At 42.9% G+C, this 15,840-nt stretch overlaps 1 protein-coding gene across 10 annotated transcripts in view; it reads left to right on the top strand.

Moving 5' to 3' along the window:
- Nucleotides 1-15,840, top strand: part of MYO19 (myosin XIX) — a 192,863-nt gene that overhangs the window by 136,661 nt on the left and 40,362 nt on the right. For 9 of the 10 annotated variants that reach the window (XM_033922186.1, XM_033922183.1, XM_033922185.1 and 6 more), the window contains 5 exons: nt 982-1,158; nt 2,399-2,542; nt 3,516-3,623; nt 8,374-8,444; nt 11,383-11,492. In XM_033922186.1, coding sequence (XP_033778077.1) covers nt 982-1,158; nt 2,399-2,542; nt 3,516-3,623; nt 8,374-8,444; nt 11,383-11,492 — 610 coding nt within the window. The remainder of the gene's footprint in view (nt 1-981; nt 1,159-2,398; nt 2,543-3,515; nt 3,624-8,373; nt 8,445-11,382; nt 11,493-15,840) is intronic. The other variant, XM_033922189.1, reaches the window with a different exon arrangement.

The following is a 15,840-nucleotide window of genomic DNA, read 5'->3' as shown; positions in this document are numbered from 1 at the left end:
TTTCCAAGAGAGTTATGAAGTTTTGTAATCTGGGAGTCCCGACTCTCTCCTATTGGAAGATATAGTTAGATGTTGTCAGCGAAGAAGTGAATTTGAATTTGGTATTTATGGGCTGTTTCTAGGACAGGTCTAATGTAGAGATTAAATAGAAGAAGGGATCATAGCACACTGTATTTGATTGGTTTTGGTATTGATAAGAAAGTGTCAAGTAGTACACTTTGGGATCTATTATTCAGGAAGGAAGTGAATCAGTGTAATGCAACATCTTGGATGCCAAATTCAGTGAGTAGTATAATGAGGAGAGGATGGTCATTTAAAATTAGTGTAGTTTCTCATCCTGTCTAAAGACACAAGGTGGTGGGTTTTTGTGACATGTAGGGACATGTTTTACTAAAGTCTACTAAGAAGTTAGCACTCAAATTAGTGCATAGTTATGACAGTGAATGTTAATTCACATGCTAACTACATGCTGGAGAATGGGCATAGACTGAACATTTGAGGTAGTGCATTATAAAGTATCACACTCTTACTGTCAAGTCTGCAAATAGCATAGGTGCACTTAACACCCCCCTTACTGGCAACAGGAAAGGAGTATCAGAGATTGCTTCTCCTTCTGCCCCTCTCCTCTTCTTCTTGTGTAAGCCAGCAGAGACATATTTGGTAAGTACCTAACAGTTGGGGGGGAGGGGGTTTGATTTAAAAGATGTTGGGAGAGCTGTCGGAGGAGAAGGGGAGAGGCTGATGAGTGGTTGGGTTTTGTGTTGGATTTTGGTGTTTTTAATGCAGTGGGCTATGGTAACTGCATTAGTGTACTACAAATGCATTTACCATGCAGTAAAGGTAGCTCTGTGTATTAACAGTAGGGCAGATGCTGGGTACACCCTTAATAGTCACAGCACAGGTCCCTTTAAAATATTAAAGAAAACTAATCAGATAGAATAATCTCAAATTTTAATTTTTGCTTTTCAACCCCTCCTGCAGGAGTGTCGTCTGAACAGATCTTCTAGTGCCAGCCAGTTCCAGGCTAGGCTAGAGAAAGCCCTCTCTAGCAATCCATGTATAAGCAGAGATAAGTTCAGCAAGACTCCTCATTTTATTGTATCTCACTATGCTGGGAGAGTGAACTACCACATAGAAGATATGGTGGAGAAAAACAAGGTATGAATGCCAGAATCATGCTGTGTGAATAGTTTTAGCCGCTCAAAAGGCTGAGACAGAGTTTTTAAAGTGGCCCTTTCTCAATTCATCACTACAGGGGTAACAATTATATATAAAGGCCTTTTATAAAATTATCCCAGGAGTTATATGTATAAAAGTATGCACAGTTAATAAGATAACCATATAAACTTAGCTTTCTATGGCCCCGAAGGAGCGTGTGTAGAGTGATGCAGACGCTGCTGGAGTCGGCAGGTTTGGAGTCGGGACCGCGGGAAGGAAAGGGAAGGGGGGGGGGGCGGCAAGGCAAAGAACTTACTTTTACCAGAGCAGGGAGTCCAGTGCTGGCGGCCAGTCCTGCCGGCGAGTTTAGTTAGGTGCTGTAAGGCTGGGGACCAGCGCATGCACACTCCTGCCACCACGGACCTACATGTCACGGAACAGGGAAAATGGAACATGCAGGTAGGAGTGCGCATGCATGGCTAGGGTTTTATTATATAGGATAGTAATTCAGCCAGCCCTCGGGCTTCTAGAGTTGTTTCAGCAGGACTGTTGAAGGAACTTATTGGGCCAGCATGACCTGTGGGCTGTACAATTGACGGTTGTGCTCCAGGAGTTTGAAGCATAGCATGCCTCAGTTTTGGCGTAAATAACGTTCTCTGAGTTGGCTAAGGCAGAGAGGGTTCCTTTTAACTCAGCAAATGTGACCTAGATGTTAGAGCAGACATACAGATATCAACTAAAAGTCATAATGTTCCAAAGTGAATTGTACTGAGGTCAAAAGACTTCCACATTTTCTAGTAGTGTACAAAAAAAAATCACATTGCACTTTCCTGAGAAAATCCTTCTGGAATTTCCATTGTGTTCTGCCGGAAGGAATTCTTTTTAACCTTTTAACTGGTCTAAGTGTTCCCATTAGAGCAGGGGTGTCAAATGTCGGTCTTCGAGGGCTGCAATCCAGTTGGGTTTTCAGGATTTCCCCAATGAGCAATCCAGTCGGGTTTTCAGGATTTCCCCAATGAATATGCATGAGATCTATTTTCATGCACTGCTTTCATTGTATGCTAATAGATATCATGCATATTCATTGGGGAAATCCTGAAAATCCGACTAGATTGCGGCCCTCGAGGACCGACATTTGACACCCCTGCATTAGAGGAATATGATGTATAGCTTGTAGTGATATTCCTTCATAAAAAATTTTTGTAACAAGATGTAACACACTGACTTTTGTAACTTACAGGATCCTATCCCTACAGAGTTGATTCAGCTTCTGCAGGATTCCAAAGACTACTTGCTTCAGCAACTATTCCCTGTGGAGAAAGAGCAACCAAACAACAAAACACCAAACAGAGCAGCTGTTGTAACAGTGGTGTCCAAGTTTAAGGTCTGTCGTCATGTTCCTTTTGGGTTTTTTGGTGGGGTTTTTTTTTTTAAAGTTTTGAAACATTTTTATTGAACATTAACCAGAAAAATACAGTGAAACCGGTGATACATTTGACGTTCAGCAATTTGCCATTTACAAACCTTTGTGTTCTTTTTTTTTTCTGCTTATCAGCCTATTTTTTTGATAACTGTGGTTAACTGTTATCGGTTAACTTAGGAAAACAAAATTTCCAGCTCTGTGATCACTCCACATCCTTTCCATTGATACCTGGAACCATAATCATCTTATAAGCTAAAATTATAACAATGCAAGAGGAGCTCAGCTGTTTACCAGAATGAGCATTGTTTAAAACTGAACAGATAATTACAAACCAAGCAAGTCAGAGTATCTTGGCAGATAGCAATTTTTTCTTTATTGCCAATGTACATCAAATTTTAAGAATGTGATTCTTTTTTAAATGTTAAGGAATATATCTTTAAGGTTGTCTATAAACAGAATATTGATGATTTACAGTAGCTAAAATTCTGGCAGAATAGAATTTGTTTTATTTATCAAATTTGATATTGCGTCTGTTGTGCATTCTAGATGTTGCAGAAATAAAGTTTGCAAAGTCAAGGCTTAACTGATCTCTTCATTACTTATTGGGGTGAACAGATAGGATTCCAGGCCAGCGAAACTGATTCAGTGGTATACTTAGAGCCTGTTACATCTCTTTCTTAAATTTCAGGTCTTAATTTAAAAAAAAAAAAATGTTCCTGAATGCAGTAAGGTAGGAGTTTAAATCAACAAGGAAATCTAGACTATCTTGGTTTATTCTGGAATCTTTTAGTGATTGCAGTTTAAGCTGGTATGGATTATAAATAATATTAAATAATCCTGTGATACTCAATGCAGCATTTAAGAAGCATACAAGCATCTAACTCAACATCCAAAATCTGGTCACCTGGCTTTTGTTGGCTGTTTCTTGCTCTAGGGGTCACTGGACAGACTGATGCACATTTTGAACAGTACCACCCCACATTACATCCGATGTATCAAACCTAACATGGACTGCCAGGCAATGACTTTTAAAAAAGAAGAGGTAACATTTTCTTACAAACATAGATTTCCCACTACCTGTCAAACTTGATTTAAACCAACTTCTCACTCTAATGCAAATGCATGTTACAGAATATAAATTTCTAGTGCAAAAGGCATATGAGTCTTGAACGAGTGGGTTATTCATCTCTTCTCATGCGTTTTTGTAGAAGGCATCATCTACATTTTTCCAGATTCGCCTCCTTGTCTCACTAGGCTGTGCCCAATCTCCTCAGTTCCTCCTACACGTGAGTTGAGAAGATGTCTGTGTGCTCTGCATTTAATTTGTTATTTGGGGGGTTTTTTAATCAAAATTTTTGGATTGGATTGGTTTATTTATAATCTGCCTTTTACTAGGCGAAGTACATCAACACATTCATAAATATACACAATGACATTTCAGTCATTTCATAAAAATTAAAATTGACAACACCAAATTATATGTTAGCCTGACATAACAACATTAGCATCACCAGACAAAAAAGATCACCATTAGCATCTCCAGATCCCAAAAGGATAAGTTCAATGAACATACCATAAAATAGTCATAGCAGTGCCGATAAAGTCATACTGTATATGTCATACATCAGAACATATGGCCTGCAAACTCTTTTGTTGTTTAATGAAAGATTGAAGCTTATTCCACTCTTCTGGACCACTACATGAAAAAACCTTTTTTCCCACCATCTGCAAACTTAAGCTCCTTTCTAGATGGTATAGCCAAGTTTTGCTGTGTTGCTGAGCAAAGTTTTTGCATCCCAACATAGGGTGATATGCATTCCATCAAATATTGTGGGATACACCCTTGCATATTTGAGTAAACCAGCAGCAATAATTTATACTTGATTCTAAACTCAATTTTCATCCAATAAAGCTTACAGTAAGTTTCTTGGTGCTTCAGAGGTCCCCAATTTTACTGGGTCAGCTTTGCCTGAGTGGAGACACAGACTCTGTGGTTCAGAGGTCTGTAGCTAAGGGGACAACCCTTTTACAGGGAACCTAATCAGCCAGCCTGCACTAATAGCTAAAGGCAGCTTGGGGTCCATTCCCCTGGCAGCTAAGCTCACCCCTGATTAATCAGGCACCTGAGTGCAGGCTGTGTGGCCCCATGCTTGTTCAGAGGGCTTTAGTGGGTGCTGGCTGTGGGGATTTGGGGTTTTAGGCTCTTAGGGTCTGACTAAAAGCAGCCCAAAGAGACAATCTTCTGGATCTCTGAGACAGAAATCTTCTCCATAATCCAACTGCAGTTTGAGCTGATGCAAAAACAGTACCAAACAGAGTATAGACTATATTACTGTCTATGGGGGAGGGGGGTTCTCAGATTGACTTTTTGAGGGTTCCAGGAGCTTCTTATAGTGTTCCCCACCTTTAAAACAAAACAAAACAACCTTTTCCAGAATTTTGGGAACATTAATTTAGCTGTCCCAGGCCTTTTTTGGTGCCAAAATGCTACTGCAGTGGCCATCTTGGATTTCCTGATTTTATTTTAAAAGCTTCTATCTGCCTCAGAACTCCTTGATTTTGATAAAAATCTATTAATATGGACTGCTCAAGCTGGTTGACCCCGTATCTTGCCAGATTTTCTCTGGCTGGCTGGCACAGGAGCATCTGTGTGCCTTGTGCCTTATAATAAGGCTTGGAAGACCTTTCAGCACTGGTTTGCTAAACTGAAGGTGGAGCCGTTTAGGGGCAGGTGGCAAGCTCTAGTGTTGAGGTCACTCAGGTAGGTGGCTTGTTCGGTTCCACTTTCTTTATGCTCTGTTTCTAACGTATTATTACTACTTATTTTTGTTGCAGAACAGACCAAATTTGGCTTTGTCAGAGAGTTCTCCGTGCCCCTCCTTGTTATTTCTCCTCTTTTAGGTGTTATCAACTGCTTTTGTACGAACTGAGGAGATAGGGCACAGCCCAGTGAGACAAGGAGGTGGAGCTGGAAAATGTACTTTATGCATTCTACAGAAACTTGCGAGAAGAGGTGAATAACACACTGGTTCAAGACTCGTATGCCTTTCTCCTAGAAAGATTATTGAGGTAAGAACCTAATCTTCCCTCGTGGATTTTTGTATTCAAGTTTTGCTAAAGTTAGTATTAAATTCTTTTGTATTGTGCAGGCAATAATCAAGGGCATTTCCACAGGTAAAACTGTTTTTACCCGAAGAAACTGTCTTTGATTTTGGCACAATTTTATTGTACTCAAAACTCATGAGCTTCTGAATATGCTGCCAGGTGGGAGAAAATTACAAAGGGCAATTATAAACTAGGCACCCCCAATTACGTGCCCCTTGTACATATAAATGTATAGAATTCTTGAACTTGTGTTTAAGTGTATACTTAACCATGACACTGTGTGCAGAGTATCTAAGTGCCTGTTCTTTTTAACATTCTTGTAAGCGATACTGATGAAGGGCTGACTGGTAAGATTTGCCTCTTTGCAGATGATGCCAAAATCTGCAATAGAGTAGATGCCCCTGATGGTGTGAATAACATGAGGAAGGATCTAGTGAAGGTTGAAAAATGGTCTGAAATTTGGCTGCTAAGATTTAATGTTAAGAAATGCAAAGTCTTGCATTTGGACTGCAAAAACCCAAGGGAACAGTACAGTTTAGGGGGTGAAGAACTTTTGTGCACAAAAGAGGAGCTGGACTTGGGTGATGTATGTGATGATCTTAAAGTGGCCAAACAAGTAGAAAAGGTGCTGGCAAAAGCTAGAAAGATGCTTGGGTGCCAGTAGAAAAAGGAGGTATTGATGCCCCTATATAAGACTCTGGTGAGAACTTATTTAGAATACTGTGTAAATTCTGGAGATCTAATCTTCAAAAAGATATAAACAGGATAGAGTCAGTCCAGAGGAAAGCTACTAAAATGGTTGGTGGTCTACATCATAAGGCGTACGGGGACAGACTTAAAGATCTCAATATGTATACTTTGGAGGAAAGGCGGGAGAGTAGAGATAGGATAGAGACGTTTAAATACCTATATGACATAAATACATATGAGGCGAATCTCTTTCATTTGAAAGGAAACTCCAGAGTAAGAGGGAATAGAATGAGGTTAAGAGGTGATAAACTCGGGAGTAATCTAAGGAAATACTTTCTTTAGCATCCCTCCAGACCGGCACAAAATGGATGGGTTTACGTTCCTCTGCCAGCAGGTGGAGACTGAGACATAATGACTTTTGGCAGTAGTACAAGTGGGCTGTGCAGTCCCATCTACAACAAGTCTCCATCAGGTGGAGGTGGTAAGCCTGTTCAGTCTTTGCTTTGGTTAGTTAGGACCTGTTGAATCTGATTAATGGCCTTTCTCTTGCCCCATTTTGCTGTCCGGACAGAGCTTACAGAGCTTTACAGAAAGGGTAGTAGATGCGTGGAACAGTCTCCCAAAAGAGATGGTGGAGACACTCTGTCTGAATTCAAGAAAGCATGAGACAGTCATTTGGGATATAGTAGATACTGCAGATGGGCAGACTGGATGGGCCATTTGGCTTTTATCTGCTGTCATGTTTTCTGTTCTGTAAAGGTGCACCTAACTTAACACTCCTTTTTTTACTGAACCGCAGTAGAGTTTTCTACCGTGGCCCAGAGTGCTAAATTCTGCAATGCTCATAGAATTCCTTTGAGTATCAGAGCATTTAGCGCTCTGGGCCGTGGTAGAAACCTCTACTGTGGCTTAGTAAAAGAGGGCCTTATTTAGCATGTAAATGCAAGAAGAACGTACACATGGGAGGTGTAAGTTACACTTGAACACCCTCAACTTTATCTCCTTCTACCGAGGAGGGAGATTTAACAACATACAAAATAATAAGGTGGAGAAAAAGACCTCACTATAATCAAGGAACTCATCAATCAGCAAAAGCTACAAACGAGTGAGCCCTCAGTTCCATCATCAGTCATAAAAAAAAAACTCCACCGAATATATGTTAATTGTCCAATCTCCCATCCAATAGTAGGAATAGTCAGAGTAGAAAATCAAAAAATAGATAAATGAGATGCAAAGTTCTTATCCGGGAGGGTCCCCCCCAAAAAAACCCTTTTATCACACACATCCCTGCAACATCTAATATGCTTGCAATGCATTAGCTCTATGGCCAGTGTAACTGCAGCTCGTAAATGTTAGGTGCACCAAAATCGGATTACGCGGCTACCACCACCACGGGCACCTAAATGGAGCACCATCAGGGCACCTAAATGGAGGCACTCGCTTGTAGAATTGCCCCTACAATTTTGAAGCAAAAAATAAATTAAATACAGAGAAGCAGACACGTCTTCTTCACAGTGATTTTCCTTGCCATAGTTTCGCTTTGATTATTGGGGCCAACCCATTGTACAAGTACCTGCAGAGTTTGTACATACTTAGACAATCTTATTTACCTGGTAGGGCTAGTCTCAGGTAGGGAACTGGTCTTTGACGTAGGGACCGCCGCGTGAGCGGACAGCTGGGCACGATGGACCACTGGTCTGACCCAGCAGCGGCAATTCTTATGTTCTGTCTGTGCAGATGCCTAAGGGCTAATATTAAGGTAATATAAATTACTCAGGAGTTTATTCCAATACGTCACACTTCAGTATTTCTTAGACACTGGGTTACCTTTAACTTAACCTTAAAAGCATGCAAACCTTTAGCAGTTGTGATTTCAAACATCAGTTCTGGAAACTGTAGACACTACTATGTCTGTTTCAGGGAGCTGCAAAGGGGCCGTGCATCCCAGACAATTGAACTGCATTAACAATGGAGTGGTCTTATGTATTTTGATGCAGGTTCTCAGTCAGCTGGAAGCCTGTGGAATTGTGGAGACAATTAATATTAGTGCAGCTGGATTCCCCATCAGGTAGGTTCTGAAAAGATTTTATTTGAGACATACATTTCCTAAATTTTTATTTACAATATCAATAATAATGATATACAAGTTGAACACTTGCTAAAGCAACACAGAATCCTTCTATATCCAAAAAAAAGTACATATCAGGAAGCAAAAAGCTTACAAAAAATGAGAAGGAAAGCAATAATCGATAAAGAGATCAAACAGACAGATTAATGAGATAAAGCCATTAACATAAATTAAACATCCACCTTATTTAGGAGGAGGGTGTGGCATAGTGGTTAGAGCTACAGTCTCAGCACCCTGAGGTTATGGGTTCAAACCCTGCGCTGCTCCTTGTAACCCTGGGCAAGTCACCGAATCCTCCACCGCCCCAGATACTTTAGATAGACTGTGAGCCCACCAGCATAGATAGGGAAAATACTTGAGTACCTAATTTATAACCTGTTCTGAGCTTCTTCGGGAGGATGGGCTAAAAAAATCAAATAAAAATAGTTCAGAATAGAATAGTATTTAATTTTCTGCCTAAATCAAAACTAAGCAGCTCCCATCATGTTATTCTTTAAATCTAGGAAAGCTCTTAACTGCTCTGGAAGGAAATAAATATATTTTACACCCAAATATTTTATCAAACATTTTACAAGGGTATGTCAGATAAAAGGATGCCCCCGAGGATAACCCTTCCTGCCTTAGCCTTCATCTGTTTAGTCACATCAGTGTATCCAAACTTTTTCCTTCAAAATGAGGTCTGAAAGATACAGAAATTCATGCTCATGACTGCGTTTTTAAGTCCTGTTCCAAAAACAAACAACACAATTAACATTGCACTCTCTGATTTCTCAGGCAGAGAAGTTTCTGAAATTGCAGATGCACTTAAGGCCCCGAACTTGCTTCCCAAAAATCCACCAAAGTCTCTGGGTTCCTACCTGACCCTTGTTTTGTGGAAATATAGTACACTTTATTTAAATGGGGAATAGTAAACTCTTCTGGAGACGGGTTTTATCTTATGTGGAGCGCATTTTTGGTAAAGCACTCCCCCTTTCTGCTGCTGGTCTCCTGCTGGATAAATATGAGGCCTTTTGTTTGTCTGATTCGGGTCAGCGGCAGTTTATGAGACGGGTGGGTGTCCTGGGGAAGAAGGTGATTCTGGCTGTTTGGATTGGAGATACCTTGCCCTCCTTTTGGGCTTGGAGGAATCGTTTGCATGCTCTGCTGCTGTTGGAGCGGAAGGATGCGTCTTTTAGCCTGCGAAGAAAACGCCAATTTCTGCGGATCTGGGATTCTTATCTTTTTTCATTAGCACCACGTGCTCGAAGTGACATCCTGAATTTATTGTAATTCTCTCTGGGCCCCGAGCTTGTTGTATTTTTGTGAGGGCACCAGGGCACCTTCTATTTCTTTTCCCCCCCCTCCCCACCCCTTTTTTTTTTTTTTTTCTTTTCTCTCTTCTCAGTGTTGGAGTTTAATTTTTCTCGCTGGCAGTGGGTTATCTGAGTCCAAGCCTACTGCACTAGGGTTCTGCTATTTGTCAGATCAGGGGGTTTGGGGTGGGGGTGGGGTGGGAGGGGTGTTGAATCCGATCTCTTGTATCTGATTATTCTTTGTAATTGTGATTCGTGTTTGTTGGTTTGTGTTTTTGTATATTTTGATAATAAAAATTGATTCAACATAAATGGGGAATAGTATCTGAAGAAAATGTTTAATATCCTGGGATTAACTATAGACGCCTTAAACTTCTGTAACCTAATAACTTCTTTAATAGTCACATTTTGAATTGTAAACGCTGAGTCCCCTCCAGATTTTAATAGATCTTCAAATTTACTTACAAGAGCGGATACTTCCATTGTAGATTTCTCAAATGAGGCGTTTAACTTCTGGAGAGTCACGAAAATGCTCTCCAATGACCGGCACGGGGTCTACCGCTGCAGCCACTGCTTTCAGCAAACCTCCACTGTTGTCTAGCAGTCTGCCAATTCCATTGGCACTCTCATCCTCGCCTGAGCTTCCTGTTGCGCTACTTCTGCTGAGGAAGCTTCCACTGCTGGCTGTGGATCTATCGGGTGCAGCGATAGCTTGAGCATCGGTGGAGAAGAGAAGAACAATGTAACATCCAAACCGAAAGGCCAAAAGCGCTCCTTCACCCTGGACCATTGTTAGGACCTCATCTCCAGTTTCACTGGTGGTGGTTCTTGCAGCATAGCGTGATTCTGAAGCTCTAGTGGCCCGCTGGCTTTTACCAACCCCCTTCCACTTAGTGTGCGGCATAAGTGTATAGGAAAAAAAATTTAACGTTGTGAAAAACATGATGGAACATTGCAAAGCTTCATGCTGCCATCTTGGCCCCTCCTGCCCCAAGAAACACATTTATTTATTTGTTTGTTTTTAAATCTTTAAGTCAGATTACCCATCAACCTTGTACTAAGTTTATATTAAGTTTAAGTTTATTATTAGGATTTTATATACCGCCTATCAAGGTTATCTAAGCGGTTTTTACAATCAGGTACTCAAGCATTTTCCCTCTCTGTCCCGGTGGGCTCACAATCTATCTAACGTACCTGGAGCTATGGAGGATTAAGTGACTTGCCCAGGGTCACAAGGAGCAGCGTGGGGTTTGAACTTACAACCCCAGGGTGCTGAGGCTGTAGATCCAACCACTGCGCCACACACTCCTCCTAGTACTAGTATTGCTTTGTCGCACAGTTCTTCTTAAAACTACTAAAATTATCAATTTTTTGTTTTCTTTACATTTGTTTGCACCTTTTGTCCTCGCCCTTTCCAGTACTAGGGACCAGCTTTGTGTGTATTCATCATTGTTCAACTATGAGAAAATAGGACCCAACAACACGCATTTTTCCTTATCAATAAGGCAACATCCAGCATGGTAATCCCTTAAAACTGGAATAAAGTTATCCTAGCTACGGTGGTAATCCTGTATTTTTGCCTGTAGGATGCCTTTTCAGAATTTCATGGAGCGCTATCAACTATTGAGAAAACCGCAACCCTCCAGGTCAGAACAGGAATTGTATATAAACAGCTGCGCCTTCAAGAATAAGAAAGGTACTTTATTTTTATTGATATTTTTAATGTTTCAAAAATTGTAATGCTAAGAATACAGAGAAAATATTCAAGGAAAATGTGAAACATAATATATATTAAATGTCTAGCCCACATCTAGGAGAGATCGGCTAAGATCAAAACAGGAAATCTAAAGGAAATTCTACATTAAATTCAAGGCACAAAAAAAAAGAAGTTGCTTAGCTGTAATGTGGGTTCTTCGTAGACAGCAGGGAAATGCAGCCATACTAGTATTGCGGTATATAAGCTGTTATTATTATTACTAGTTGGTGAAGTCCTCAGACTGATCCTGTGTGTCGGTGTTCTTCCCTAGCAAATAGTAAGCCTTTGGGCTTACTAGGCTTTTGCAGGGACTCTCACCTTCAGTGGCCCCTCCCCTCTCCAGTTCAGTTTTGTCTCTAGCTGAAAAAGATATCATAGTGGGAATGGCTGTGTTCCTCTGTTGTCTATGGAGAACCCCCATTAGAGGTAAATAAATTCACTTTCTCCGGAGACAAACAGGGGAGTTGCAGGCACACTTGTTGGTGAGTCCCTAGCTACTTATCTGCATTAGGGTGATGGTGAGAGAGTAAGGAGCAAAGAGGTGGTGTAGGACAGACTATCCAAAACATATGTGTTGTGCTGTGCCCTGGTCCAAACAGTAATGCTAAGAGAAAGCATGTACAGAGTACCAGGCTGGAGCCCTACAGATGTCCTCTACCAGGACTGAAGAGAAATTTACAACTGAAGAAGTGGTTGTGCATCACCCATGTGCGCTAATTGTGCCACGATGGGGTTGACTTGCTTTGGTGTAGGTGACATTGATGCAACCTGAAATCCATATAGAGATGGTTCATTTATAAAGTGGATGAACTAGGTTTGCTAGGTTGTAGGTGATGAAAAGGTGATTGGTATGCCTTAGGGCTGTAGCTTCTCTGAGGTAAAAAGGAGTGCTCAGTTGCAGTCCAGAGTATGGAGGCACTGCTCTGCCGGAGAGGCATGCAGAGGAGGGAAGAAAAATGGAGAACTACAATATGTTCTCGTTGAGGTGGAAATCTGAAGACCACCTTAGGGAGGAATCCCCAGTGGATACACAGCTGAGCATGGGTAAGAAAAAAAAATGGCACGCAAGACTAGTAGGAGTAGAATGGGTACAAGTGGATCGATTTTTCACTCAGTCAAAAATTACAAAGACTAGGGAACAAGCGATGAAGTTACAGATAAATACTTTAAAAACCAATAGGAGGAAATATTTCTTCACTCAGAGAATAGTTAAGCTCTGGTATGCATTGCCAGAGGTTGTGGTAAGAATGGATAGCGTAGTTGGTTTTAAGAAGGGTTTGGACAATTTCCTGGAGGAAAAGTCCATAGTCTTTTATTGAGAAAGACATGGGGAAGCTACTGCTTGCCCTGGATTGGTAGCATGGAATATTGCTACTCTTTGGATTTTTGCCAGGATTGGCCACCGTGAGGATGGGCTACTTGGCTTGATGGACCATTGGTCTGACCCAGTAAGGCTATTCTTATGCTTTTATTGATTTGGCTCACCGATGTTATGGTTGTGAGAAACTCTCCAAATCTCTAAAGCAGAGTATAGAGAATGACACGGTGACGGTTTACCCGCGGCCACCGCATTTAAGCCGCGGGTCACCGCCGAAAACGGGGAAGAAAAATAGCAGTCGCTGCGGTGACGGGGACAAGGCCATTCACCGACCGCGGAAACGGTGAACAGGTTTGTCCCCGCGGGCCAATGTACCCCCTTCTAGGAACCGCTATTTCACCGTGCTCCTCATTTGTCATTTCAACCCTTCCTGCCAATCGCAGCAGAAGGGTACCCAACCCCTCCTGCCGGTCCTCCCAATGGCCTCCCCTAAGATCGCCGGCAGGAGGGTACCCAACCCCTCCTGCTGGACCCCCCCCCAACGAACCCTCCCACCCCGGAACCCCCTTAGTCTTACTTTTCAAGTTGGACCGGACAGCTCCTCGCTCGTCTGGCCAGCAGGCCTGCCTCCGTCCAAATGAGGCGGGCCCGCCCCTCCCCTCCCCTCCCCTGCCTCCCAATGGCCTCCCCTAAGATCGCCGGCAGGAGGGTACCCAACCCCTCCTGCTGGACCCCCCCCCAACGAACCCTCCCACCCCGGAACCCCCTTAGTCTTACTTTTCAAGTTGGACCGGACAGCTCCTCGCTCGTCTGGCCAGCAGGCCTGCCTCCGTCCAAATGAGGCGGGCCCGCCCCTCCCCTCCCCTGCCTAACCCACAGGATCCTAGGGCCTGATTGGCCCAAGCACCTAAGGCCCCTCCTATAGCGGGAGTGGCTTTAGGTGCCTAGACCAATCAGGCTCTAGGATCCTGTGGGTTGGGCAGGGTAGGGGCGGGCCCGCCTCATTTGGACGGAGGCAGGCCTGCTGGCCAGACGAGCGAGGAGCTGTCCGGTCCAACTTGAAAAGTAAGACTAAGGGGGTTCCGGGGTGGGAGGGTTCGTTGGGGGGGGGGTCCAGCAGGAGGGGTTGGGTACCCTCCTGCCGGCGATCTTAGGGGAGGCCATTGGGAGGCAGGGGAGGGGAGGGGAGGGGCGGGCCCGCCTCATTTGGACGGAGGCAGGCCTGCTGGCCAGACGAGCGAGGAGCTGTCCGGTCCAACTTGAAAAGTAAGACTAAGGGGGTTCCGGGGTGGGAGGGTTCGTTGGGGGGGGGTCCAGCAGGAGGGGTTGGGTACCCTCCTGCCGGCGATCTTAGGGGAGGCCATTGGGAGGACCGGCAGGAGGGGTTGGGTACCCTTCTGCTGCGATTGTCGGGAGGGCCGTTGGGGGGGTCTACAGGAGGGGTTGGGTGCCCTCCTGCCGTGATCGCTGGGGGGAGGGGAGACTTGCAGCCGTAGCCGCGGTCACTATGCTAATCACGGCAGCATTTAAAGTACATGTCGTGTTTGTTTTTGCATTGCTAGCCCCAGGGGTGGTGGAAGATTAGTGATTGAAAAACTGTATGAAAAATAACTATTTTAAATTTAGTGATCAAAATGTGTCAGTTTTGAGAATTTTTATTAATTAATTTTTTCTCTGCGTGTTTTGTTTTTGTATAGTTATTAACTAATATTTAACTAAGTTTTAAAGTTTTAAAGAATGTTTCCTTTATACGTAAATAAAGAAAAGTGAATGGGATTGCAGTGGCGGTGACGGGGCGGTGAATGGGGTGGCAGTGGCGGTGACGGGGCGGTGAAGAGGATGGTGAGACGGGGACGGGGCGGTGACGGGGTTGGTGAGACGGGGACGGGGCGGTGACGGGGATGGTGAGACGGGGACGGGGCGGTGACGGGGACCAATTTTTTCACCGTGTCATTCTCTAGCAGAGTATTAATTAAAAAAAACTTTATAATCAAAAGTAAACACTATAAAGTATGTACTAATTATTACACCGTATTGCTTTATGGTGTGCTCAGTGCTCCAACATGAAAGTCATGAAAGGATAAGACTAATATGAAGAGGAACCATCACTACTACACTGCCAGAGTTCCTTCAATATTACACTGTTTGCAATTACTTGCTACAATGTTTCATTCCACAGTGAAACCAAAGTTTAAAGATAGAAGTAACACTTATCTTTAGTTGAAGGACTTATCCTCAAAGGTAGTGTCACTATTCCCCTTAAAAATCCATTATAGTCATCCGGTTAACATTTTCTCATGGGAAGTTCTCAGACTGGGAGAAAGTGACTAGCGGTGTGCCTCAGGACTTGTACTTGGGCCCATCTAATTTAATATTTTCATCAATGACCTAGAAGAAGGAACATCCAGTGAGATCATCAAATTTGCAGACGACACAAAGCTATGCCGGGCAATCAGATCGCAGAAGGATAGCGAGGAACTCCAGAGTGACTTGTGTCAGTTAGAGAAATGGGCGGAGAAATGGAAGATGAAGTTTAATGTGGGAAAGTGCAAACTAATAATAATAATAATAACAGCTTATATACCGCAATACCGTGAAGTTCTATGCGGTTTACAAAGATTAAGCAAAGGTACAAATTGATTGACTTTAAGAGGGGAGGAAGAAAGAGGGTTAATAGGACAGGAAATCCATTTTTGAGGAGAGAGTGATCAATAGAACAAGTTAATCGCTAAAGAGGGGAGAGAGAAGAGAGGATCGGTTGTCTAGATACTTTAGGAACAAGTGTGTTTTTAGACGTTTCCTAAATTCCTCATAAGTAGTGGGCGAAAGCAATTGTTGTAGGTCTTTACCCCATGATGCTGCACCGAGAGATGTTCATGGTGTTTTTTCAGTTTACAACCTCTCACTGGGGGGGAAACGAAGTTGGAATGTGAGCTTCTCTTGTGTCTGTTGGCTGAGAAGACGAAAAGG

This window comes from Geotrypetes seraphini, chromosome 15, assembly GCF_902459505.1.
Source record: "Geotrypetes seraphini chromosome 15, aGeoSer1.1, whole genome shotgun sequence".
In the NCBI taxonomy this organism is placed as follows: Eukaryota; Metazoa; Chordata; class Amphibia; order Gymnophiona; family Dermophiidae; genus Geotrypetes; species Geotrypetes seraphini.
Note: the sequence above shows the minus strand (reverse complement) of the source record. Positions and strands in the feature narration are given on the sequence as shown.